The sequence below is a fragment of the Equus asinus genome, chromosome X (genome assembly GCF_041296235.1).
Source record: "Equus asinus isolate D_3611 breed Donkey chromosome X, EquAss-T2T_v2, whole genome shotgun sequence".
Lineage (NCBI taxonomy): Eukaryota > Metazoa > Chordata > Mammalia > Perissodactyla > Equidae > Equus > Equus asinus.
In genome coordinates, this window is record NC_091820.1 from 44875842 (window position 1) to 44900575 (window position 24734).

At 41.7% G+C, this 24734-nt stretch overlaps 1 protein-coding gene across 18 annotated transcripts in view; it reads left to right on the forward strand.

Moving 5' to 3' along the window:
- The window catches only part of CASK (calcium/calmodulin dependent serine protein kinase), a 362261-nt gene that overhangs the window by 334854 nt on the left and 2673 nt on the right, over positions 1-24734 (forward strand). For 10 of the 18 annotated variants that reach the window (XM_070502071.1, XM_070502077.1, XM_070502081.1 and 7 more), the window contains 5 exons: positions 1624-1739; positions 8804-8884; positions 8990-9070; positions 11527-11729; positions 21865-21948. In XM_070502071.1, the coding sequence (XP_070358172.1) occupies positions 1624-1739; positions 8804-8884; positions 8990-9070; positions 11527-11729; positions 21865-21948 (565 nt within the window). The remainder of the gene's footprint in view (positions 1-1623; positions 1740-8803; positions 8885-8989; positions 9071-11526; positions 11730-21864; positions 21949-24734) is intronic. The other 8 variants (XM_070502072.1, XM_070502079.1, XM_070502083.1 and 5 more) reach the window with 1 other exon arrangement.

The window sequence follows — 24734 nt, forward strand, 5'->3', positions numbered from 1 at the left end:
TACAATGGGATACTATTAAGCGATAACAAGGAATGAACTGTTGCTGCACATAGCAATATGGATGAAACTCAAAATCATTACGCTGAGTTTCCAGGCAAAAAAGAGAACATACTGTGTGGTTCCATTTATATAAAATTCCAGAAAATGCAAAACTAATCTATAGTGACAGTGGTTGCCTGGGGATCCGGAGGAGGAAGGTAGGGATTACAGAGGGGCATAAGGAGATTCCCGGCGTGATGAAAATGTTTGTTATCTTGATTGTAGTGATGTTTTCATGGGATGTATGCATATGTCAGAACTGAAACTGTACATTTTAAATATGTTCAGTTTATTGCAAAAAAATAAAGGTTACAAAAGAGGAAATCCAACAGCCAATAAACATATGAAAAAGTCCTCAGTCTCATTAATAATCAGTGAAATGGAAACTCAAAACACAATGTTACTCCATTACTTGCCCACCATGGTGGCTAAAATTAAAGACAGATAATCCCAAGTTTGACAAGGAAGTGGAACAATAGGAGCTCTCATACACTGCTGGTGGGAGTGTAAATCAGTACAGCCTCACTGGAAAATAACATCATTTTCAATAGCATTGTATGGCATTCTGATAGTGATTTTGGATTCTCCTTATATGTGACTCATTCAGGGACCTGTGGTTGGCCCACAAGCAAAATCTTTAAGTAAGCAAAACTTTCTGTGGCAATATCCTGAAAGGCAAGTATTTGCTTAGACTAAACCTAAGAGAGCAACTTTGTAACAACATTTGTATATATGTTACCAGTGCTGAATAGTGTAATCATGTAGAACAAAATTATAATTTTCTGATTGTAATTCTAACTGTGGATTTAATCATAGCATTTGTTTCTATCTTAGACTAGAATCGCCATGTAGTAGTAGTTTACTTTTTTGTTAAGCATCTTATTAAGCATTTTTATTAAGCATTTATTAAGCATCTACTGTGGCTACCACTGTACTAGGGATGTTATTTATGTTTTTTGTCCTAATCCTTTATTACAGCCATCCAAGAGGCTCCAAGAGGTTAGGGAAGTTGCCAATGGAGGGTACTGGCTAAGAGCATGGGCTCTGGTGCCAGACTGTCCTCACTCTCCCACTTATTAGTTGTGTGATTTGGGGCAAATTACTTAACCTCTCAGTCCTTCATTCCCCTCGTCTGTAAAGTGATGACACGATTTCACGTGTCGATAGAAAGATTAAATGAGTCAATACATGTAAATTCCCTAGAAAAGCACCTAACACTAAATGGATTGAAGCTAATGAGAGAGAGAGAGAGCCAGGATGCAAACTAGACCTGTCTCGACTCAGAATCCCATGCTCCTTCCACTGTGTGTCATGACCGTGTGTTTATTAGGCTTCTCATCTGTGTTACCAGTTAGTATACGCTCAGGGAATACAATGTCTTTTTATTATAAACCTGTGTTTTTAAATACTTGTAGGAAATTATCGTGAAAGCCAAAGAGCAACCTTTATCTGAATGATTTGAAAAAACTGAGAGGAGTATGTTCATGCAGGTTCATGTAAACTCTCCAAATGAATGATATTTTTCAGTTTTATCAACATAAAACTATACACATGAGGGTTTTTTTCTCTTTCTTTGTGTGCTAGGCGAGTAGCTTGCATCGCCATGGAGAAGACCAAACAGGAGCAGCAGGCCAGCTGTACTTGGTTTGGCAAGAAAAAGAAGCAGTACAAAGATAAATATTTGGCAAAGCACAATGCAGGTAGGGAAAAATACAGCTGTTACTGAGGACGGTTACACAGCTCAGACACTGAAACAGGCATAACATCTCAATTCAGTCTTCAGAGTTCTCTATCCAAAATTTCCACCAATGGGATCTTCATCAGCTTGCAAAAACTTTAAGAAACCCCTAACTTCAATTATTACGTTGCTTATTTGCCAGATATTTTGCAGAGCTGTACTTTATAGGAAGAAAATACCATTTGGAAATGGTATTCTCTGGAGCTTAAAAGAACCCAGTACATTAAGTCCTCCCCTGAGAAATGAGAGCCTGAGCATTTGCTGAGTCACCAGGATTCTTGGCTCCTGGCTCCTCTCCGGCCCTTGGACATGGCCCTGTGACAGGTTTCTAAGGGCAAAGATGCACTCTTAACAAAGAGCTGTGCTGCAAATGGTTCGGTGATTGGTTTGAAAGAGCACAAATGACATTGGATACTAATTTGGTTTGATCCGTTTCTGTGACTAATCTTCTTCCCTCATGGTATTTCCTGGCTCCTAAGAGACCAAGAACATTATCTTGGCCTTCCCTTCACGGAGTGTTTGTCTATATAGAAGCTTTCATTCAACTTAAGTCAAAATATTCACTCCTTTGCTAAAAACTGAAATGATAACCAAAAAAGCATGATCTGTCATTGCAGTAGAATTCCCAGAAGACTCACAGGATGTCACTTAAGTTCAAGAACGTGCATGATGATATACAGAGTGGGATTTACTTATTTTCAATAACTTCTTAATATGACTCTTTTTATAAGGAACTTTTTCTGAGAAATTGCAAGCCCCAACATTGGCATTAGATTAGTTCCCAAGGTTTCAGAAATAAGTCCAAAAATGAAACATGTGGCAAAAAACATCAGGTGGATGCAACCGTGCATACCTGATTTACCAGTATAATGTTTCTCTCTGTAGAATGTAATGTATTATTAGTATTCACTAGGAAAAATGACGTAGAAACTCTTAATTGTTCATTTCTTAATCAGAGAGTAAAAGTAAACATTTTGAAATAGTGTATAATATGGAATGAATGTGAGTGGCCACCTGGGTTCATTTTAAATGGTTCAGTTAAATGAGGAGTCTTTTCCTTCATGTTAGCTGCATTGTACTAAATTTTTATTTCCAAGAAAATATATCATTTCTGATTATGTACCACTACAGAGCACTAGTCTGATAATGGCTTTTTTTGTTTTATAAAGGGAAGAAATATTTAAAGCAGATTAAACATAATTTAGCAACTATTAACTATGAATGCTCGAGTAGTACTATTTGAAGAAATTCACTGTAGTATCAACAGAATGTTGTTTAGCATGGAATGTCAGTGGTTTTTGCCAAGTCTCCATGGTCCCTTTTATTTCCGTCAGCTTCTGACAGGCTCACAAGATGTGTTGACATTATATATTTATAAAACCTTTTAGTGTTTATAATAATTTTTTATTTATTTGAGGCCTGAGCTAACCACTGCCAGTCCTCCTCTTTTTGCTGAGGAAGACTGGCCCTGAGCTAACATCCGTGCACATCTTCCTCTGCTTTATATGTGGGACACCTACCACAGCATGGCTTGCCACGCAGTGCCATGTCTGCACCCGGGATCGGAACCGGCGAACCCCGGGCCACCGAGAAGCGGAACATGTGAACTTAACCACTGCGCCGCTGGGCCGGCCCCTATAATAATTTTAAATGATATATAGATATGGATGGCATTAAAATTAATTTAAACCTAGAAAAGCAAAGAAATGGCTGATTAAGGCTGTCAATTCATCATTAGCTTTATAATCCACTAATGGAGGGCATGTAGACATGAGGATTCAATTTGCCACTATTTCATTCAGTTCTGAGGGAAAATAAGAAGCCAATTGATTCAAAAACTAGAATCTCTAAATTCTGACGAAGAATCCGTTGAATCATTCGCTTAAGAATTTTGCCAGAGAATTAGCATCCAATCTGGCAGCCGGTGTTTTCCACAGTTCACTTTTCCCGTTCTCTGATCTTCCATTGTTCCCATTCTCTCTGACTCATCATGGGTGGTGCTCAGTGGTCCTGCAGATGCACCTGTAAGCTTAATAGGTGACCTGAGTTAGGACCAGGAATTAGTACACCTAAGTAACCGTGCAACTTGGGCAAATCACTTGGCTCCTGTGGGACTCAAAATGAGGGAATTGGGTTAGTCAATCAAGGATATCTTTTCTAATTCTAAAATTCAGTGGATCTCAGGTTCTTTCATCACTGGGCCTGACAAATGGGTATCATTTAATGAAGCCAAGTACTCATTTACTTTCCCTTATCTCAGGCTTTGGCTCTGGTAAACATTGCCTATCAAGTTTGAAGGGTATCACCCTTGATATAGAAGGCAGGAGCCTCATGGGGATGGAATAGAACTGCTTTTTCTCTGTCGTCTTGACATTACACCTCCTACCCAAAACCAGAGACCTATCTAAGTTCTGGTAAACTTAGAACTGAGGAGGGCGAGGAGGGAAGACTCAGTACCAGCACTGTTTTGTCGTCGTCAGCATTTTCTTAAGTGGTGGCCTCTGGGCCTCAGAGCCTTCCTCATCATGCTCACAGTTCCTTCTGCATGTCAGTATTTGTCACTGCATATGAGACCCTCCTTACATGCCCTTTGATAGAAAGTCTGAGCTTTTTATAAGGTCCTTGCAGAGCCCCTCAAGTTTCTTTGTAGAACTTGTGTTTAGGCTTATTTGTGATTGTCTAGTTAGAATGCCATTGTTAGGGTTCCCTCTCCCACAAAATCGTCATTCATGAGCTCTCCTATTAGTTTTTCTGGTTAGGAGAAGATGCCCAGCTTTTTTCCTGGACTTTCTGAAGTATGCTGCCTGACAAGGCCTTTCTGTTACCATCTCTTCAAGTTTCTTCCCGTTCACCAACCAGCTCTTCCATTTTACTCATTATAAAGTCCAGAAGAACCATTTGTTTAGTGATTACCTTTACCTTGCAAGAGATGAGATTGTCAAGAAGGGAAGTCCAGGATTGTGTCAGCTATTCTACTTTAGCTGTGATGGTAGTTCATCCTGATGTGCAGCATTGCCTCTATAGAGAACTGCTCTAAAAGAGAAATAAATACTGTTGAACTCCATCAGCAAGGCAGATACTTGGAGAACTTTAATGTATCGTATTCTTTAATACCAAGAACTAACCAAATGGGCTCAGGGGCCACAAATCAAACTATATTTCTGAAGGATTTTTCTGGCTGTTTCCGAAGTTGATTGTAAAATACTGTGGGGGATTTTCCCCAGTCCTCAGTCAATTAAAATAAGGGCCGTATGTTTTGTTTCTTGCTTTAAATCTTTGAGAATTCAGCGTATATCGATGGCAAGACTCAAAATTTATCATCAAATTCTGAAGTTGCTTATATTTGTAGTAAAGATGAAGGATGGGAACTTGATCAATATCTAGAACTGATGGGAACAATAATACTAGAATTAATTCCTTCCATTTCTGTCACCAGGAAATTCCACACGTCTAGTTAAAGCAGAATTCTGTTCAAACTGTGTCACCTACATCTCACATTATAAAGTGGCAGTCTGTTAGCTGGGTATGACCCATAGATAAATTCTGTTTTTCCCCATACACACACAGTGTTTAAAATAATTTTAATTAGTTATCACATTTGAAAATCAGATATTTAACATAAAAATCTGAGTTTCTGCTCTCCCTTGAAAGAACAGAGGATGTGGTGACACTAGGCCCGCTTTCTCCCTTCAAGACTCTGGGCTATTGATGTCCCTTTTGGATGGACACTCATTCTCTAGGACCCATCGTCCCCCCCGGCTCCGTTCTTGCACCTGGCCCACTCATTCAAACACATTTGCTGCCTGGCCGCTGCAAGCCTTTGAGTGTGCACCCAGCCCAGTGTTACCAGCGTGCCATGTCTTCTCTAGTTGGAGGTTTTTACAGTATTTGAAGATACTTGTAGCTTTTCAAACTGAGACAAGGAATCGATGTTAACGGCTTATTTATGGAAAAAAATTCAACTGGAAAATAGTTACCTAAATACTTAGAAGTGTCATGAATATTGAGTAGCTTACCAGGAAATCACAATAATATGAGTAAACTATGCCAGAGAGTATTTCTGAAGCCTTGGAAATAGATCTCATTGTGGTGTGTGTACTGTTTACAGCAAATACATTCTCTGCAACGCATAAGAGATTTTTAGCCATGTAAATTTGATGTGAAAAGTGTTGTCATGCTGCTAGAAAAGCTATACCCTTGAGGCATTGAGATTCCTCAGCCCCGGGACTTCCAAAACCAGTTTAAGATCAAGTTACTAATGTAAACTTTAAAAAGAAAGTCTTCATTAATTCATGTTTTTAAATGTTAGAACCCTGAGCAGTGGTATTTAAATATCCTGAGATACCCTATTTACGTACGTACATATGAACACAGAGGATTTCTACAATACCATTCATTGGTGTGTTTAAATTATGCTTAATACCACAAATTAGCATGGTTGACTTTACAAAGCTATTACTTTTTTCTCCTTAATACAGAGAACTCTAAAGACACCAAAAAGTGGCCCATAATCTCACTGCCCTGTTGACATTTTTTTAAAATAATAAAAGTAATAGGCACATGTGATTAGAAATTGCATACAGTATAGGAAGGTACAAAATGAAAAGCAAAAGGTTTCCACACTTACACTCCCCGAAGAAGATTTCTTATAACTATTGCCAGACAAAATTTCTATGCATATGCTAGTATATATAAAACCCGCTGGCTTTTATATAAGGATATTGTTGAATTTTTATTAAAATGAGTTTGTTTCTTAATGTGATTTATTTGCCTCGTGTTTAGAATATTGCATGGTAAAGTTTCTTTTGTGCATATTATACTTTTATTTTACTAATATATTAAAAGCCATATTTCAATGACCCCTGTACATTTTTCATGCTGTCTTACTCCCAATGGCCTCTGTGCATGTAAGTAACCTGTTGAGTGACTATGCCTCTTTGTTTTTGACGGTTTCTTTTCATTAAGTTCTTTTTTTTTAAATCAGCAAACAAAACCTTTAAAACTTCAATCTTTAAGTGTTCTCCTTATATTCCTTGTATGTCTCATTTTAAAATATCTTTTTTTATTGTTTCTCAATCCTACAATCATGAAATCATTTCATTTAGACCAGAGTAACCTCTTCATGCTACTCATTTATGGTTAAGATATTGATGTGTAACATATCTGTTCATTTGTTTGTGGTGTTGATTGTTGATATCTAACTCATTCTTATGTGTTTTAAAAAATGACAAGTCTCAATTCAGTAGAATTGGAGTTAGAGCTCTGTAGAGGAAAAGGGATGTGTATACCACTCAGAAAACTTGTGTTGTCATCATCTTGCTGTCCTGTGAGATGCTTGATTATTTTTATATATTGAAATATATCAGCTTGTGGATGCACCTCTTTCATAAGCACACTTTTTCCTGATGGAAATATCACTCAGAGGGCAATAGGTATAAAAAGCAATGCTGTCAGCACTCCTGCTTTTATTTTTGCAACTCGTCACTCCATTACCATTGCAGCATGAGTAGCTAGCTCTACCACGCGGAGAACCTCATGTTCATTTTGGTTTTGTGAGTCTGCCATTCTAAACACAGAAAGCATTCCTTGGTTTTTAGCTATTGCTAGAGAATATGCTTTAGAGACTTTTAGCCAACCTTTATGGAATCAAGTTATCAAAAGAAAACAAATGTACAAATACCCATTAACATGCACTAACCCTTATTTTAACGTACTGTATTTCTTTTTTTTAATATTTTGGGAATGATACTTTTGTTTGTTGTTTATTTCTGATCTGCATTCCAGGGTATCCTATTTTGCATTTTAAGGTTCTTTGCTACTGGGAAGATCAGAAATGTTAAGGACTGAGCTGATATTCAAAAGCATTTGGCCATATTGTTTCAGGGAGTAGAAGCTTTTCTTAATGATTGAAGCATCCCAGATTCCTTTATTACACCATAGAATCAATTTTATTGAATTTATTTCAACCCCCCTAAAATCCAGGGCTTATTCAATTTTCTTTAAAAAAAGAAATTTCAGTGTATGCCTGACAACATTTGGGTGTTACTACACAGAAAAATATTACAGGAGACATAAATGCATGATTTTAGCCTTCTTGTGAGACTTTTCAAATGTATGTGAGAATTAGACCACCTTGAACTTCAACAGGAATGCTCATCCCCTCAGGAAAGTTTTTCTAATAATTTTGTTAAGACGCAGTTTTCCAAAATATATTTTTTAAGTATTTCTTCTCAGTCTGTAATGATTAGAGAACTCCCCTTTTGCAAATGTTTCCAAGCTCAGACTCTGCTTCATGCTTCTTTCCATTCTATCCATCCTGATTTACTGCACACAGGCTGACAAAGGTTGACGCCCAGGAAAGCATGTTCCCCTACTTACATACCCAAGACTTTCCATTGAATGGATAACTGGGTTACAATAAAACTTGTGAGATGCTCATTTCAAAAGCTTGTGAAATCACATTTACAGACCTTGACTTTGAAAGAGTCTAGCATGCTACCTTCAGCAACTCTCTTGAAAGGAAGAACCACGAAGTGAAAGACCAGCTGTCCATGCATCTCTCATCCATCCCTAGAAATAATCTAGCTGGCCTCCTTCTTGGTTAGCTTTAGTTACATTCATGCTGTATTCGTGTTGGTCACTGTCTGCAGACTTTCTTTTTAGTATTGCCAATTTCTTGGAATTGCAAAAATATGAACAGCATGTGGTTTTGAATGAATTCATATGATTTGTTAGATACTGCATGAAAAGATATGCAGTATCTTTTAGAATTGGACTTTTATGCATGTGCTCAACACATTTTTGGATGCCCCTGGTTATAAAGTGCATTTTCATGGGCGTAAAAATGAAATTTTCTCCCAAAAGGTTATATGACTTAAATTACATGTAAGCTATATATAGAGTTGGATTCATATTTTTTAAGATATGGTTTTACTGTAACTTTAGTTTTGCCAGTAAAATTATAATTTACATACAGGAAATATTCCTTCCATAAATTTACCTTTCTTCCAAATCTTTGCATTTTAGTGTTTGATCAATTAGATCTTGTTACATATGAGGAAGTAGTAAAACTGCCAGCGTTCAAAAGGAAAACACTAGTCTTATTAGGTAAGTTTGAGTGAATAAGTGACTTCGTTATTCTTGTCTTCGAAACATTTTGTGAATATTATTAACAATTGGCAATTTTAACTTCCTTTTTAAAAAATGACATAGGTGCGCATGGTGTTGGGAGAAGACACATAAAAAACACCCTCATCACCAAGCACCCGGACCGGTTTGCATACCCTATTCCACGTAAGCGACGTCTCACTCTCTTTTAAGTATATTTCTCGTAGTACTTTTTTAATATTGTAATTGATGTATTTTTTCTGATTACATAAGTAATAACTGTTTGTTATAGGAAATTTGGAAAATCCAAAAAAGAACAAAATGAGTTAACGCTAATCCCAACCCCACTCCTCCAATCACAGTGCTTTCATTTTTTGTTGTATACCCTTCCTGGCTTCTCTTAGTGCAAACATACGTAGTGTGTGTATTTGTTTGTTATTTTTTTTTTAACAAAACTGGGCTCACCCATTCTGTTTGTAACCTAATTTTTCCAACGGTATGTGATAAACATTATTCACATGAATTATTCTTCAGAAAAATAGGTTTTAATAGTGGTATAGTTGTCTCAATATAACAATATTTTCCTTAATCAGTACCTAAATTGTTGGCTTTTCTCACTTTTAAAACCAGTTGATTTGCTATCGGTTGTTTATTATAAAGAATTTTAGACCTGTAGTATTTTTATTCCCCTCGTTTTCTCTATCTTCTCCTTGACTTCCTGCCCACTTTGTTTCCTCAACTATAAAATGAAGTAATTCCAGGAAAGGAAAGAGGGTTCGAGATCGTGTGAAGTACTTAGCAGATGCTGAATCAATAGTAGCCGTCTTACCACTCTCATTTTATTATTATTATTCCAAAGTGTAAAATTTGAATCCCAAAAGCTTTCTAGCAGTTAAAGCTTTGTTCAGGGTGGGAAGAGCTAAAGGAGAATGAATTTTAAAAGCAACAGGAGAAAATGGGAAGATTAGCCCCATCCTGTAGGGCCTTCTAATGCCTTCCTGAAGCCATGTCAACACCACTTACTGTTTTCTCAGCAGCCCGGAGAGCCACAAGGCTTCATAAGACCACCCTCATCCCAGAACCTGTCTGATTTACACCAAAAAAGAAATTCATCAGATATCGTTTCAATTGGTGCCACTGGGATTTTCTAGTAAACACTTTGGAATGTTCTTTTAATTCTCCTTATGTCTAGATCATGAGTACAGCAGAATTAGCTAACATTTAGTTTCTTCTTGATCACATAACAATTAAACTTCCATGTTGTTAAGTGGCCAGATAACTAGCTTGGTTTTAAAGCTTACTGTTGCTGACCTCAGCCATGTCTACTCTCAGATATTTTACCCCGGATCTGTATATAGCATATGTTTGCCTCCCAAGATGACTGAAGATAGTACAACGTCAACATAGTATGCCATTTCTTCAGTTTTTCATGTGCCTGGAGAAAGGGTTCTTCTAGAAAACATCCACATTTTGATGTCCATGAGCACTTGGCAGTTCCAATAGTCTCATTGAGACAGGAGAGGGGGAATCCCCACGGGTCTGGACTCATGTACACAGGAAAGAGTAGCATAAATTTGTCCTTGCTCAAGGAAGGAAAGACAGACAGAGAGGAGAAAGAGAAGGGGGAAAGAAAGCAAAAGAGAGGGAGAAAGAGGTGGCAGGAAAGAAAATTAAAACCAATGTTTCTGACTTGTCTAGAAAAACATTTCCTAAAGTATGTTTTGCAGAATACTGATCCTATTAGTGTCCCGTAGCACTCGGACTTATTGGCAGATAGTTTACTATACACCCGCTTAGGTCAGGGTTCAACACACCTTTTCTGTAGAGGATCAGATAGTAAATATTTGAGGCTTTGCAAGCCAGGTGGTCTCTGTCACAGCTACTCAACTCTGCCATTGTAGCATGAAAGCAGCTGTGGACAATATGTAAATAAATGAGGGTGCCTATGTTCTAATAAAACTTTATTTATAAAAACAGACAGTGGACCATATTTGGCTCATGGGCCGTAGTTTGCCAATTCCTGGTTTACGTCTTCCCTGACTATTATGGCCACATCTGGCTAAGATCATTATGTTTTCAATATGATGTGCCTTTTGCTGTATTCTAACTTTCTCCTTTTGCAAGATGCTGTAGACCAGCACTGTCCAGTACAGTAGCCATTAGCCACATGTGGCTATTGAATCCTTGAAATATGGCTAGTGAGACTGAGGAGCTGAAATTTTAATTTTATTTCATTTTTCATTTATTTAAATTTAACCATATATGGTTTTCTACTTTTTTAATTCTTTTTTCCTTCTGCTGAAGACCTAACTACATTAAGGCATACAGTAAGTTTTGTTAATCTTGGGTCATTTAATGTCTTTCTCCTGTGGTGACCCAAGAATGGATGAAATAGGTATCATCTACACACTGAAAGATTCACCAAACCAAACAACTAACCAGTTCCTGTGATCCGATGTCGCACAGATAAATATGATTTCTGGAATTTAGTTTTACAGAGCTACAGGGGATGGGAACAGGGCATGAGACATACACTAAAGAATCCACAGCTTTTAAGAAGAGATGGGGTTTCAGTAGGTCCATTGGGAGCATCAACCCATAAGCTCAGCCTTTTAAACCTCTCTTGACATGTGACTTTACAGATACAACCAGACCTCCAAAGAAAGATGAAGAAAATGGAAAGAATTATTACTTTGTATCTCATGACCAAATGATGCAAGACATCTCTAATAATGAGTACTTGGAGTATGGCAGCCACGAGGATGCGATGTACGGGACAAAACTGGAGACCATCCGGAAGATCCATGAGCAGGGCCTGATTGCAATACTGGATGTGGAGCCTCAGGTAATGCGCAGCCACACCCAGCCCCCGTCATCCTGCCTGCATGCTAAGCTCAGGTTCTGAAGTCAAAAATGCCATCAGAACATCATGGGTCACATAACATGATAAACTACAGGAAGGTATCAGTAATGAAGGTATCGTGGGTTAACAGTCTAGAATGCAAACTGACTAATCATTGGACTCAGTGTACACACCGTGTATTTAAGAAGCAGAGACTGTTCTCTTATGAGATTGCTTATACTCGGAAGCTTGATAAAGTACCTGATTGGGTCTGTGCCTGCCAGAAATCCTACAATAATCTGACCTCAAGATGAGACTCTGGCACTTTGGCGTCACAACAGCCGCCTTTCCTCTCTTGGTACTGTTCAGGCTGGGCCATCAGGGCCTCTGCCAGCATCTTATACTAATCACCAGTGAGAAACTCTGATCCTGGGGCCTGGGCTGAAACACAGCACTAGCTTTATGAAGGCAAGCGTGAGTGAGCCCCGGGGGATGTCAGATGGAGCAGGAATGGAGACCCGTGGTGGTTCTCAGCCTCTGCCATCTCTTTACTGAGAACGATGTCTGGCCCTGAGCTGAAACTAGGAGGGCTATGGAGAACTTAGAGAGGACTCAGAGAGCCAGATGCAGAGATGATTAGATGATTTGTAGATAAGTCCTATGCTAGAGGCAATAGAAATTATTAAACTTGAAAAAAAGAAAACCGAAGGCCTTACATCAGAATGCTGACAAGCAATTTTTTCATCTCTGAAGACAAACCAAGCAGAAGTGGGCCTTAAAGCCCGGTAGGAAGGATTTGGGAGTTGTAGATTGGGGGAGGTCATGGGACAGCTTTGTGGGTGCCTGTGTGACTCCGGGGCCTACCATTTCTAAGACAAATCTGTACCCAAAGTCCCTTATCATTTATGAATAGAATCAGTATACCACCTGCTAGAATGGTCGACCAGCTCCCCTCAAGCAGGCTCCATTTCATCAGGAGGCTTACCTGGCTGTCCCACGCAGGGAAGATCCTTGTTCAAGGGCCACCGTATGAGACTTGGCGCCCTAGCCATCCCAAAATTGAGGACGGAACCTACGTATTCAGGGTCTGTGTGATCTGGGGCCTGATGACTCAGTTACTCAGCTCCAAGATCCTAACATCGTGGCCACTGGGTTCACCCGTTTCCATTTCACAGCACCTGATAGGGTTCTTGAACGTGGAATCTGGTTAAGGGGGTGGGGAGGAAAGCCACAGTAGGGTGAACACTATATAGTTTACTTAACAGTTAACTTGGACCTTAATAGAACTAAATATATGATGTGTAACGCAGATTGATTTTTAACTACTAATCCCTCCTTACTAGGGATTGGAAAAATCTTCTGGCCAGGGGTGGCTAGAGGCAAAGTCTCAATCCTGGTCCTGGTCTTCGACATCCTCTCCTTGGGTTCCACACTGGTCTTCACCTGAACGTCGTTTTCTGCTGGTAGTAATGTCTCTAGCAGTATGCTGGCTGCAGGGCTCCTCAGACCCCTTCTGCATTACCTAAGTCCACTTTCAAGGGCTTTCTGCCTTACTTGCTGCTGCTGCCGCCGCTGCTGCCACCGCCACCACTGCCACCGCTGCTGCTGCTGCTTCCGCTCCCCTCCTGGCGGCCAGCTTTCCCTGTGCCCTTGCCCTTGCCCAGTCATGCATTGCTCTGCACTGCTGAGCGGGAGACACTTCTCTCAGCCTTACCAGGACAGCCACAGCAGTCACTTTTACATGTGGCACTGGGCACCAGAGCACCCCTCACCCTGGACTGGGCACTTACCCTGCTCCCCTGACTGCTGGATGAGCTCACTGCATTCTTCTCTCCCGCTTCCTGTGTCCCCGCCTCTCAGAACCACCTACCCCCAAGGGCAGGCCATAGGCGTCCTGTTCTCTGTCTGAGACTCTGGGCCTGTGGCCCTGGGGACAGGAATCACCCAGATCTTGCTCCTCCCCTTGGTCTGGTTGACCACCCTGGTTCCAGGCTCTCCTGCCCAGGGCCCTCATGCCCAGTCCTGCTGTCACACTGACTGTCCTGTCCAGTGGTACAGCTTCAGATGCCCACAGGGTCTGCACCAACTAGACTGCATCCTCGGGCGTCTCTCCCTTCAGCCCACTCTCTCCCCAGGCTGGGCAAGGCCCACATCCTGCCTTCAGGATGCCCGTGGACCTGACCGACTTGGTGTCAGGCAGAGCCTCGTTTCTCCGGTTAGGCTCTCTCCTTAGGACATTTTTCTCCACACCCTTTTCCTGCCCCAGCCTGTTGGATTCCCCCTCAGCTTATCTCACGGACAGTTCGATTCAGCCAGCTTGTGTTAAGCACTTACTATATGCCAAGCATTGTGCCAGGAGCTAAGAATACAAATAAGAGTGCAAGTTGTAAAGATGAAATTCCTTCCTCAATGTACGTCAAAAACTGCCCATAACAGGAGAAGTGCCATGTGGCATTTTTTAAAACCTTCTCCTTCTACCACTGCTGACACCACTTCCGCTACGTGTAGACCATAGAAAGACCACCTGACACTGGTGTTCAGCTCGTTGAGTTCAGGTCTAATACTCTGTGCCATCTCAACATACTTTAGACAGTTCAGGCAAGATTGACCACGTCTCATAATACTATGTGATAAGATGTTGCGGTCCAACCTTAAACCTAGAGGACTGTGGTAAAGACATTAAACTAGAGGGAAATTAGTAACCTGGCTTCTTTTAAAATAATAAGAATGGACTGTGTTCCTATAGTGCTCTGTATTTTGCCAAGCCTTAGTACTCCTTACCTGATCCTCGTAACCCTGGGGTAAAGATGTCAGTATTTACTTTTGTAGATGAAGAGACCAAGGCTTAGCGTAATTGTGATTTGACCAAGATTTTACAGCCTGTTGAAAATGAGGTTTGAATTTGAACTATTGGTTTGGGTTTGGGGTTTTTTATAATAAATCCTCCTTTCACTGTACCAACGTAGAAGAGTTGACCCTAGGAATCCTTAAGCTGGTCTACCTTGTATATAGCAGTACAATTTAAATCTTTGTTTTTTATTAACATTTAGAAAAATCTAGGAGGCAGTCAAACCTGAGAAGAACTATGGAACTTACTTCTCACGGAAATAAAGCCATGGCTCAGAAAATAACCTGTGTCCCTGATGTTGAAACTAATAGCTCCAGTGTGTGATCAAAACTTACTGTGACAGTTTTAGATTTTAGATTTAATTTTATTCTGATTTATCCATTTGCTGCATTAAAAAGTTGAGTTAGCAGAATATTTCTGGTTTTGCTTTTGCCCATAGAGGGAGAAGCAGTCATCAAGGTGTGGCTGCTGTCGTGTTAGGAATCTTTACTTAGAAACAAGAACCAGGTTCTGAACCAGGGGCTGTTTTGTGAAATCAGTTGACTCTCTTAAAATTGTTTCTGAGGTCATTGTGCTTGGTCTTCCTTAAACACTTAGATTTTGGTACAAAATGACTCAGACACTTGCCCTTAGGTACTTTTTAAGTTTGCAAACCAGATAAGTCTTAAAGATATCTGCATCTTAGACACTTGGTCAAATGAGATTTTATTCCTTGAGGATAGGCACCTGAGATTAATTATTGGCCATAGACGAGCCATAAAATCAATTTATCTCCACAAAAGAGCACTAAAGAAGTAACTTTAAATGTTAAATTAATATTACTTTGCCTCTTTGAACCCAACATATTTTCATTGATCTTTCTAGACTCTCTCTCTCCTCTGTGGGATTCAGAAAAAGATATTTGCCTGTAAATATTAAGAAATTTGTGTCTTATCTTAAGTCAGAAAGGAAGAGGGTTTAGAGATCAACCTAAAGTCACCTATGAACAGCCTGAAGGAGGGGAGTCCTTGTGAAACACTTCCATTTCCTGCCCGTGAAGTGACCCTGAGCCTCAGGCAAGCTGAGACTGCACAAAAAATGGCACTCACTTGAGGCCCATAAGCAGAGCAGAGTATGGGGACAGAGACCTTGAGGAACAACTATGGAAGTGTGGGTGACTCTGCTGAAGATGTGAGGGGGGCTAGACAAGAACATCTCAATCAGGATTTGAGGCGTCTTATAATTTTTGAAAATGCAATAATATAGGATAGGAAGAGAAAATCAAAGCCATGAAAAGGAAGAGGAAGCAAACATTCTAACCACAGAGGCTACTGTAGTTACTATGAGGAACCTGAAATTGGGCTTTGAACTTCCTGGCAACCAGGACAAAAAGGGGAAATGTCATGGATCACATAATTCTCCTCTAACAGAAGTATGCCGGTTCTTCCCTTGGAATTAATTGCTAAAGGAATATAATGTGATTCTTAGACACAAGAGGCCTTTGGCAGTGTAATCAGCACAGTCCTCATTGACAGTTTTATGCAGTGGGTGCAGAATGACCTTTGTGTCTTCATGGATAAAGGCAAAGGGCGTGCGTGAGTGCAGAGAAGGTTATCTGCAGGGCGCTGATGTTGTCCAAGTAGTGTATTTTCTGCTACTGTAATATGATAGCAGGCTAGAACTGAAAGTATTCAAAGAATTGGGTGGCTGTCAGGCTGGGGTCACTAACAGAGAAAAGACCATTTCACACCCGGGGTGTCATGCTTGACTTCCTCCATGGCTTCCATGCAGCATCTGGGCTGTGTGGACGTCCATGTGGCACAAGGAGTAGCTTTAGGGATGGAAGCAAGGGTAGGAACTGTGCATTTGGATTTTTTTCCCATCTCAGTTGCACAGAAGCTGGCTGTGGGTGGGTGTGGGGTGAAGAGGAAACCTTATATCTCAACCGACCTTGTAGTCACCTGATTTATGAGCACAGGAAGGACGGAAAAAAGGCCCAAGATAATATTGACAAAAAGGACATTTCTAAGTGAAGATCCCTCTTAAGCTCAATTCAGCTATATATGGACTTTCTCATGATATTTGTTCTTTGCTCAAGTCTTCAGTCATAAAAGGATTGGCAAAGAAATTGCCAGCTACTTCTTTCAAAAATGAACATATGCAAGCTTGAAGAGCTCTCTCACAAGAGGAAGCATTTTGATAGACAGGTAAAACAATGTGCCAGGTTCCCTTAACCCACAAGGAGATACTGTGTAACTAAAATTCAGAAACATAATCCTACTGAAAGTGAACCTTGCAATAAGGAAAGTTAAAACCTTTACAGGCATACCTCGGAGATATTGCAGGTTCAGTTCCAGACCACCACAATAAAGCGAATATCACAATAAAGTGAGGCACATGAATTTTTTGGTTTCTCGGTGCATATAAAAGTTATGTTTAGGGGCCAGCCTGGTAGCATAGTGGTTAAGTTTGGCACGCTCTGCTTCAGCAGCCCAGGTTCATGGGTTCAGATCCCGGGCTCAGACCTACACCACTCATCAAGCCATGCTGTGGCACCAACCCACAATATAAAATAGAGGAAGATTGGCACAGATGTTAGCTCAGTGCCAATCTTCCTCAAGCAAAAAGAGGAAGATTCGCAACAGATGTTAGCTTAGGGCCAATCTTCCTCACCCAAAAAAAGTCATGTTTATACTGTAGTCTATTAAGTGTGCAATAGCATTATATCTAAAAATAATAATATACATACCTTTTTTTTTTTGAGGAAGATCAGCCCTGGGCTAACTACTGCCAGTCGTCCTCTTTTTGCTGAGGAAGACTGGCCCTGAGCTAACATCCGTGCCCATCTTCCTCTACTTTATATGTGGGACACCTACCATAGCATGGTGTGCCAAGTGGTGCCATGTCCGTACCCGGGATCTGAACCGGCGAACCCCGGGCCACCGAGAAGTGGAATGTGCGCACTTAACCACTGTGCCACTGGGCTGGCCCCCGTACATACCTTAATTAAAAAATACTTTATTACTAAAAGGTGCTAACCATCATCTGAACCTTCAGCGAGTTATCTTTTTGCTGGTGGATGGTCTTGCCTCAGTGTTGGTTGGCTGCTGACTGATCAGGGTGGTGGTTGCTGAAGGTTGGGGTGGCTGTGGCAATTTCTGAAAATAAGACAACAATGAAGTTTGCCACCAATTGAGTCTGCCTCTCACAAACGATTTCTCTCTAGCATGCGATACTGTTTGATAGCATTTTACCCACAGTGGAACTTCTTTCAAAATTGGAGTCATTCCTCTCAAACCCTGCCACTGCTGTATCAACCAAGTTTATGTAATATTCTAAATCCTTTGGTGTCATTTCAACAATCTTCACAGCATTCACCAAGAGTAGGTTCCATGTCAAGAAACCGCTTTCTTTGCTCATCCATAAGAAGCAACTCCTCATCCGTTAAAGTTTTATCATGAGATGGCAGCAATTCAGTCACATCTTCAGGCTCCATGGTTTGTTTTTTTTTTAAGGAAGATTAACCCTGAGCTAACTACTGCCAATCCCCCTCTTTTTGCTGAGGAAGACTGGCCCTGAGCTAACATCCATGCCCATCTTCCTCTACTTTATATGTGGGACACCTACCACAGCATGGCTTTTGCCAAGCAGTGCCATGTCCGCACCCAGGATCCGAACCGGCGAACCCCGGGCCGCCAAGAAGTGGAACATGCACATTTAACCGCTGTGCCACCGGGCCAGCCCCTCCGCTTCTAATTCTAGTTCTTTTACTGTTTCCAGCCATTTGCAGTTACTTCCTCCACTGAAGTCTTGAACCCCTCAAAGTCATCCATGAGGGTTGGAGTCAACTTCTTCCAAATTCCTGTTAATGTTGATATTTTCACCTCTTCTCATGAATTACGAATATTCTTTGATGGCATCTAAAATGGTGAATCCTTTCCAGAAGGTTTTCAATGTACTTTGCCCAGATTCATCAGAAGGATCACTATCTCTGGCACCTATAGCCTTATGAAATGTATCACTTAAATAATAAGACTTGAAAGTCAAATTACTCCTTGACCCATGGGTGAGCTGCAGAATGGATGTGGTGTTAGCAGGCCTGAAAACAACATTCATCTCGTTGCACATCTCCATCAGTGCTCTTGGATGACCATTTGCATTGTCAATGAGCAGTCATATTTTGAAAGGAATCTTTTTTTCTAAGCAGTTGGTCTCAACAGTGGGCTTAAAATATTCAGTAAACCATGTTGTAAACAGATGTGCTGCCATCCAGGCTTTGTTGTTCCATTTATAGAGCACGGGCAGAGTACATTTAGCATAATTCATAAGGGCCCTAGGGTTTTCAGGATGGTAAATGAACACTGTCTTCACTTTAAAGTCACCAGCTGCATTAGCCCCTAACAAGAGAGTCAGCCTGTCCTTTGAAGCTTTGAAGCCGGGCATTGACTTCTCCTCTCTAGCTATGAAAGTCCTAGATGGCATCTTCTTCCGATGGAAGGCTGTTTTGTCTATACCGAATATCTGTTTTTTAGTGTAGTCACCCTCATTAATCATCTCAGCTAGATCTTCTGGAAACTTGCTGCAGCTTCTACAGCAGCACTTGCTGCTTCCCCTTGCACTTCCATGTCACGGAGACGGCTTCTTTCCTTAAACCTCACGAACCAACCTCTGCTAGCTTCAAACTTCTCTTCTGTAGCTTCCTCACCTCTCTCAGCCTTCTCAGACATGAAGAGAGTTAGGGCCTTGCTCTGGATTAGACTTTGTCTTAGGAGAATGTTGTGGCTGGTTGATCTTCTATTCAGAGCACTAACACTTCCTCCATGTCAGCAATAAGGCTGTTTCACTTTCTTATCATTCGTGTGTTCACTGGAGTAGCGCTTTTAATTTCCTTCAGGAACTTTTCCTTTGCGTTCACAACTTGGCTAACTGTCTCAAGAGGCCTAGCTTTGGGCCTGTCTCAGCTTTCGACATGCCTTCCTCACTAAGCTTAATCATTTCTGGCTTTTGATTTAAAGTGAGAGACGTGCAACTCTTCCTTTCACTCAAACGCTTAGAGGCCATTGTAGGGTTATTAATTGGCCTAATTTCAATAGTGTTGTGTCTCAGGGAATAGGGAGGCTGGAGGAGAGGGAGAGAGACGGGGGAATGGGTGGTCACTGGAGCAGTCAGAATACACACAACATTTATCAATTAAATTCATCTTAATATGGGCACGGTTCATGGTACCCCAAAACGATTACAGTAGTAACATTAAAGATCAGTGATCACAGTTCACCATAACAAATATTATAATAATGCTGAAAAAGTTTGAAATATTGTGAGAATTACCAAAATGTGATGCAGAGATACGAAGTGAGCAAATGCTGCTGGGAAAATGGCAGCCGATAGACTTGCTTGATCTAGGGTTGCCACAAACCTTCGATTTGTAAAAGACACGATATCTGCAAAGCGCAATTAAACAAGGTCTGCCTGTACTATCCAGTTTGCCTCTTAACGTGCCTGTGTATTCATAGAGCCAAGAGATTCCCTTCAGCCACAAAAGCATAGTGCCCTCTAGTCAAACCTGCCTCAGAGGCAAGATAGATTTTGTGTAAATTATATGTACTGCTCTTATATTTTCATTTTATCATAAAAACAATTTATGCCAGGTGCCATACTGGGCATGAGGGAGACGACAGAATGAGACATAGCCCCTGCCCTCAAGAAGCTTACTCTCTAGTATCCAGGCATTTCCATTTCCAGTGTGATGGGTACTACAGGTGCATAAGTATGGGTGCGTCTGAAGCACGCAGGAAGGGCGCCTGACCTAGACTCAGAGCTCACAAAGGACTTTCCAGAGAAAAGAACATCAGTACCGAGTGCTGAAGGATCACTCAGCTAAGCAAAAGGGAGAGTAGGGGTGGGAGCGAGGGGTTGGAGGGTCCAGGCAGAGGGAGTAGTGAGAAAATAGGCCAGGAGGCCAGAGAGAGTTTGGCCCTTTCTGGAACTGACAGCAGTTCAGCAAAGCCAGTGCCTGGAGGGGAAGGGGCAGAGAGAGGCTGTCAGGTAAGCATGGGCCAGCTCATGAGGGAGGGGTCGGTCAGTCATGCTAAGGAGTGTACATTTTATCCCAAGGCCAGGAGGGAGGCAGCTGCCGAAGGCTTCGGGCAGAGGAACGGCCTGTGGGATTTGCCTTTCAGGAAGATACTCTAGTGACAGGGTTTGGTATGGAGTGCAGGGCAGCAAAACCGCAGGCGGAGGGACCGCTCTAATGGCTACTATAGGAAACCAGGCAAAAGAGGGAGGAACAGGAGTAGAGCACAGCAAACAAACTGAAAGGCCATTTAGAAAGCAAGATGTGTGGCTAACAGAAGGGACATATTAAATGCCTGTATAAAGGACAGCCAGATATTTATTCCTGATGCACCTGAATTAATTCTGTCTCAGTCACTTGTGAAACATGCACCTGTCTGTGCATGTTGGGGTTTGCTGTGTGGTGAGGAGCTGGTAACCCCTAGGAGGGCCACGTTCTTGCTGGGGGACTGAGGCGGTGATCCCTTACCAGAATCAGCTCATGCAGCATCGGATGGCTGCGCTGCCGTGTGTCTGTGCAGACTAGGAGCTTGCGCAGTGCAGGTCTGTGATGCCTTGGAAGGGAACTGAAAGGGGCTTAGAGGGCCCTCTCCCTAGAATGCAGTGTTGTCTCTGGACCTATGAACTGCCCACAGCCACACAGCTCCTTTAGTGGCAGAGCCACGACAAAAAGCCCGGGGCTCGTGGCCCCAGCCCTGGACAGGGTCTCCCTTCCCCGTGAGTCCCATGGGGGCCTTTCATCAGGGCATCTCAGACGGCCTGTGTAGGTGTGCACCCAACCCTCACAGTGACAGCAGCCAGGATTTGCTATCCTTGTTAGCAATTCGAAATTCGAAACCCGGTGTAGTGGGCTGCACATGGGTGGTGAAGCCAGCCTGCTGGTCCAAGCTGCCCCAAAATGCCTTTCCTGTCAACTAAAATTCAGGCGACAATTAACAACCAGGTTTAAATGAACATTAACCAACATAATCAGTGTTAACTTTTCTAAAGAAAAATAAGTCAGATTAATTCGTGAGATTCCTAAGAAAAATGTCCAGTTTGTCACCTTTTTTTTGCTGATGGCTGTTGTCCGCCCTTTGGAAGAAAAGGAGTAATATAAGTTATTTATAAAGTTGGTAGATTTAATAATACCTTGCCAAAAATTTGAATCGAGGGCGTTTTCAGTTGTGTGATTTTTCATAGATTTATTTGAAAGTTTGATTAGTTGTTTCTTAAGTCTCAATATTTTTTTTTACACAGGCGCTGAAGGTCCTAAGAACTGCAGAGTTCGCTCCTTTTGTTGTTTTTATTGCTGCACCAACTATTACTCCAGGTTTAAATGAGGTGAGAGTCATTCAGTTTTTCCCCAAATAAGCACACCCTGTTTTAAGGATCCATTTGTGTTGTGTATTCCAGACCAAAGCTCCTTCTCGTTAAGACAACTTAATGAAGCTCTGCTTTGTTTTTGATGCTGGCCGTTAAGATTTCCCAAGCTTGAGGCCCCCTTTCAGCATTAGGAATTAAACAACATAGAGAGGTGTGGCTCTTCCCGGGTAAGAGTCATTAGGCAACTTTAAACCTTAATCCCCATCACGGTCAGCCTGTGGCTTTATCAAGCAGTCTCCTTTCCGGGGGGCCTCCCGCTCCTCTCCTCAGAGGGACTATGCTAAGAAAGAGGCGGCCCCCAGGCGCAGCTTCGAGCCAAGGATTGCTTTGCCTGAAGAGAACTCTAGGAATCCATGACCCTGGCTGAGTCCAGGTTCCCCTAGGCAGCCTCTGGAGTGGAACCCACGCAGAATTTCTCTCCAGGCCCCTGGAGACTACCAAGAAATGAGCTCTGTCCCCTTCCTGGCCAACTCAGGTCAGCAGCTGCCACAGAGATGGCGCCTGCGAGGGTTGGCTGCACCATCTCCTAGCAGGCTGACTTAGAAGGTAGTTATCATGAGTCTGGTAAGTGTTTCTCTGTTGTAGGGTCATTCTTAAGAGGAGACTCCTACACAAACTTATGCTGAAGACCGTTACTTCTACAGGGTCTAGAAACCACCAGAGGGCTCTTGGCTCTGTTCAGTAAACTCAGCCAAGCCTATACCAGTAAAATCAAGACTCATAAATTTTCACTCTGTGTACCCTTAAGGAAGATTGAGTATTTAGATTTCTTTGTTACTCATATTTTCAGTCATTATTTTTTATTTCATTTGCAAAAGGGTATTCCTTTGTAAATTGTCTTTTCCCGTCTTGTTTAGTACACAAACATGTTTGAAACTCCACATTGTGGTTAGCTCTTATCCTTTGGTTGCCATGTATTTTTCTTGAATTATCATCTTTGCTTTGTTTTTGTTTTTGTTTGCCTGTTTTCCTGCCCTTTTACTAATTTTCCATAGCTGCCAAAATGGTGCAGAAAATTGCCTGTAAGTACCAGCTAGGAGGTGATGAAATACAGCCTTGTTTCCTTTCATAGATTTAGAATGTAGACATTCTGTTCCCACAAATCCTTGCTTTTGCTGTTAGAATAGAGGCATTTTGTTTTCACTGAGTTAAGTCCTGCTCACGTGTGAGTCCGGCCCACAGACAAGCTGTTGTCGAGGAGGAAAGTGACAAATACAGCTTCATCTTATACGATCCTTAAGAGGGAACTTAATTTTTCTGTAAAGAGAACTGCGTTGAAAATGTGATGCTTTCAGCCATAAATTTTCTTGAATGTTTTCATCAGCCCAGCTTTCTGAGCAAATCGTAAACTCTGCTAGTGGTTTCTGAAGCCCAGGACTCTATGTTGCAGTTGAATCCCCTAGCCCCGAGAGTGACATGGTGGGAACCGTTCCTTCTCATACTGCTAGGAAGCACTCCTGTCTTTGGGTGAATGCGTTTCCTAAGATGGGGCTTTTGCATTGTGTTTATTGTAAAGTAAAGCCACAGTGAAAATACTATGCTTTTTCAGTGCGAGCAGAAAGTGTGTTGATAGGACCTTAGAAGGTGATCATTGACTGAAGTCTTATCTACACTGGAGCAGTTAACCTAACATCCAAAGCATGCCATGTCCTTTGAAATTCTGGTAGAAGATGACAAAACAGGTAGGACACTGTCCTCTCACAGTGTCCTGATAGAAAAGATTGAGTTCCCAACCTCCCTGTTGTCTGTCCATCCCCACTGCAGTGCCGTGATGGAATTGATCAAGTGTCATTATTTCCCTTCAGATCCTCTTTCCAGAAAGTTGCACCCACAAGCTGAGGCTCATCAAGAAGGGTCTCTTATAAATAACAGATGGGCCTCAGAGAAGAGGAGGGCCCCTAAGCCAGCGCCGGGTGCCACGGCTCCCCGTCCCTGAAGGCACTGCATCTTTTCGCTTTTCTGGAGCTCTGTCTCTGTCGTCATGGACCCATTTCCTAGTAGAATTGTTCTGGCTCTTGATTATAGATTTAACACTCATCAAATCCTGTAATGGCCAGTATTAGCCAAGTGCTTGTTCTTTCAGTACCATTTATTAAGCACTTACTTTGTATAAGGCACAATGCCCAGTGCTGGGCACAGTGTGATGACAGGGCACTCGAGACAAGTTTACGCTCTAGTTGGGGAGAGAGATACTAATCAGATAAACAGGTATTCAGTTGTATCCATATATATATTTAAGACTCAGCCCAACAGCGCACCTATATAGTGCTGTGGGGGGGGGCGTTAATCTGACTTACAGAGTTCCCTGGGTTCACATTTGAGCTTATGCATTGGAAGTTCAGCGTAATAAGATCTGACCAGTGAAAATGCAGAGGCAGCCTTTGTGGTGACTCGTAAGAGATCCCTTGTCTTGAAAGAGCTGCCATCCTGAAGCTAAAGTCAGACTCCATGACAAAGTAGGGGCCCTGAATTCCCTCCTCCTGTGGGCTCACCCTGGCGAGGGCTCTCAAAATGGGTAGCAAGCTATGGAAGTTGAGAGAAAGTTCTTTACTGCAGCAGAGCTCCCTAGAGTTCCGCAGCTGCTTTTCCTTCAGAGGCTTTTCCATTAGAGATGCAGCTACTTAGGAACAGTGACATTCGTCTGGCCATTTCCAGTGCAGACCAATGTGAGGGATTCATCAGATGCCATTGCCGCTGTGTCTGGGAAATGACCTTATTTCATCCATTATTTGTAGCATCCAAAA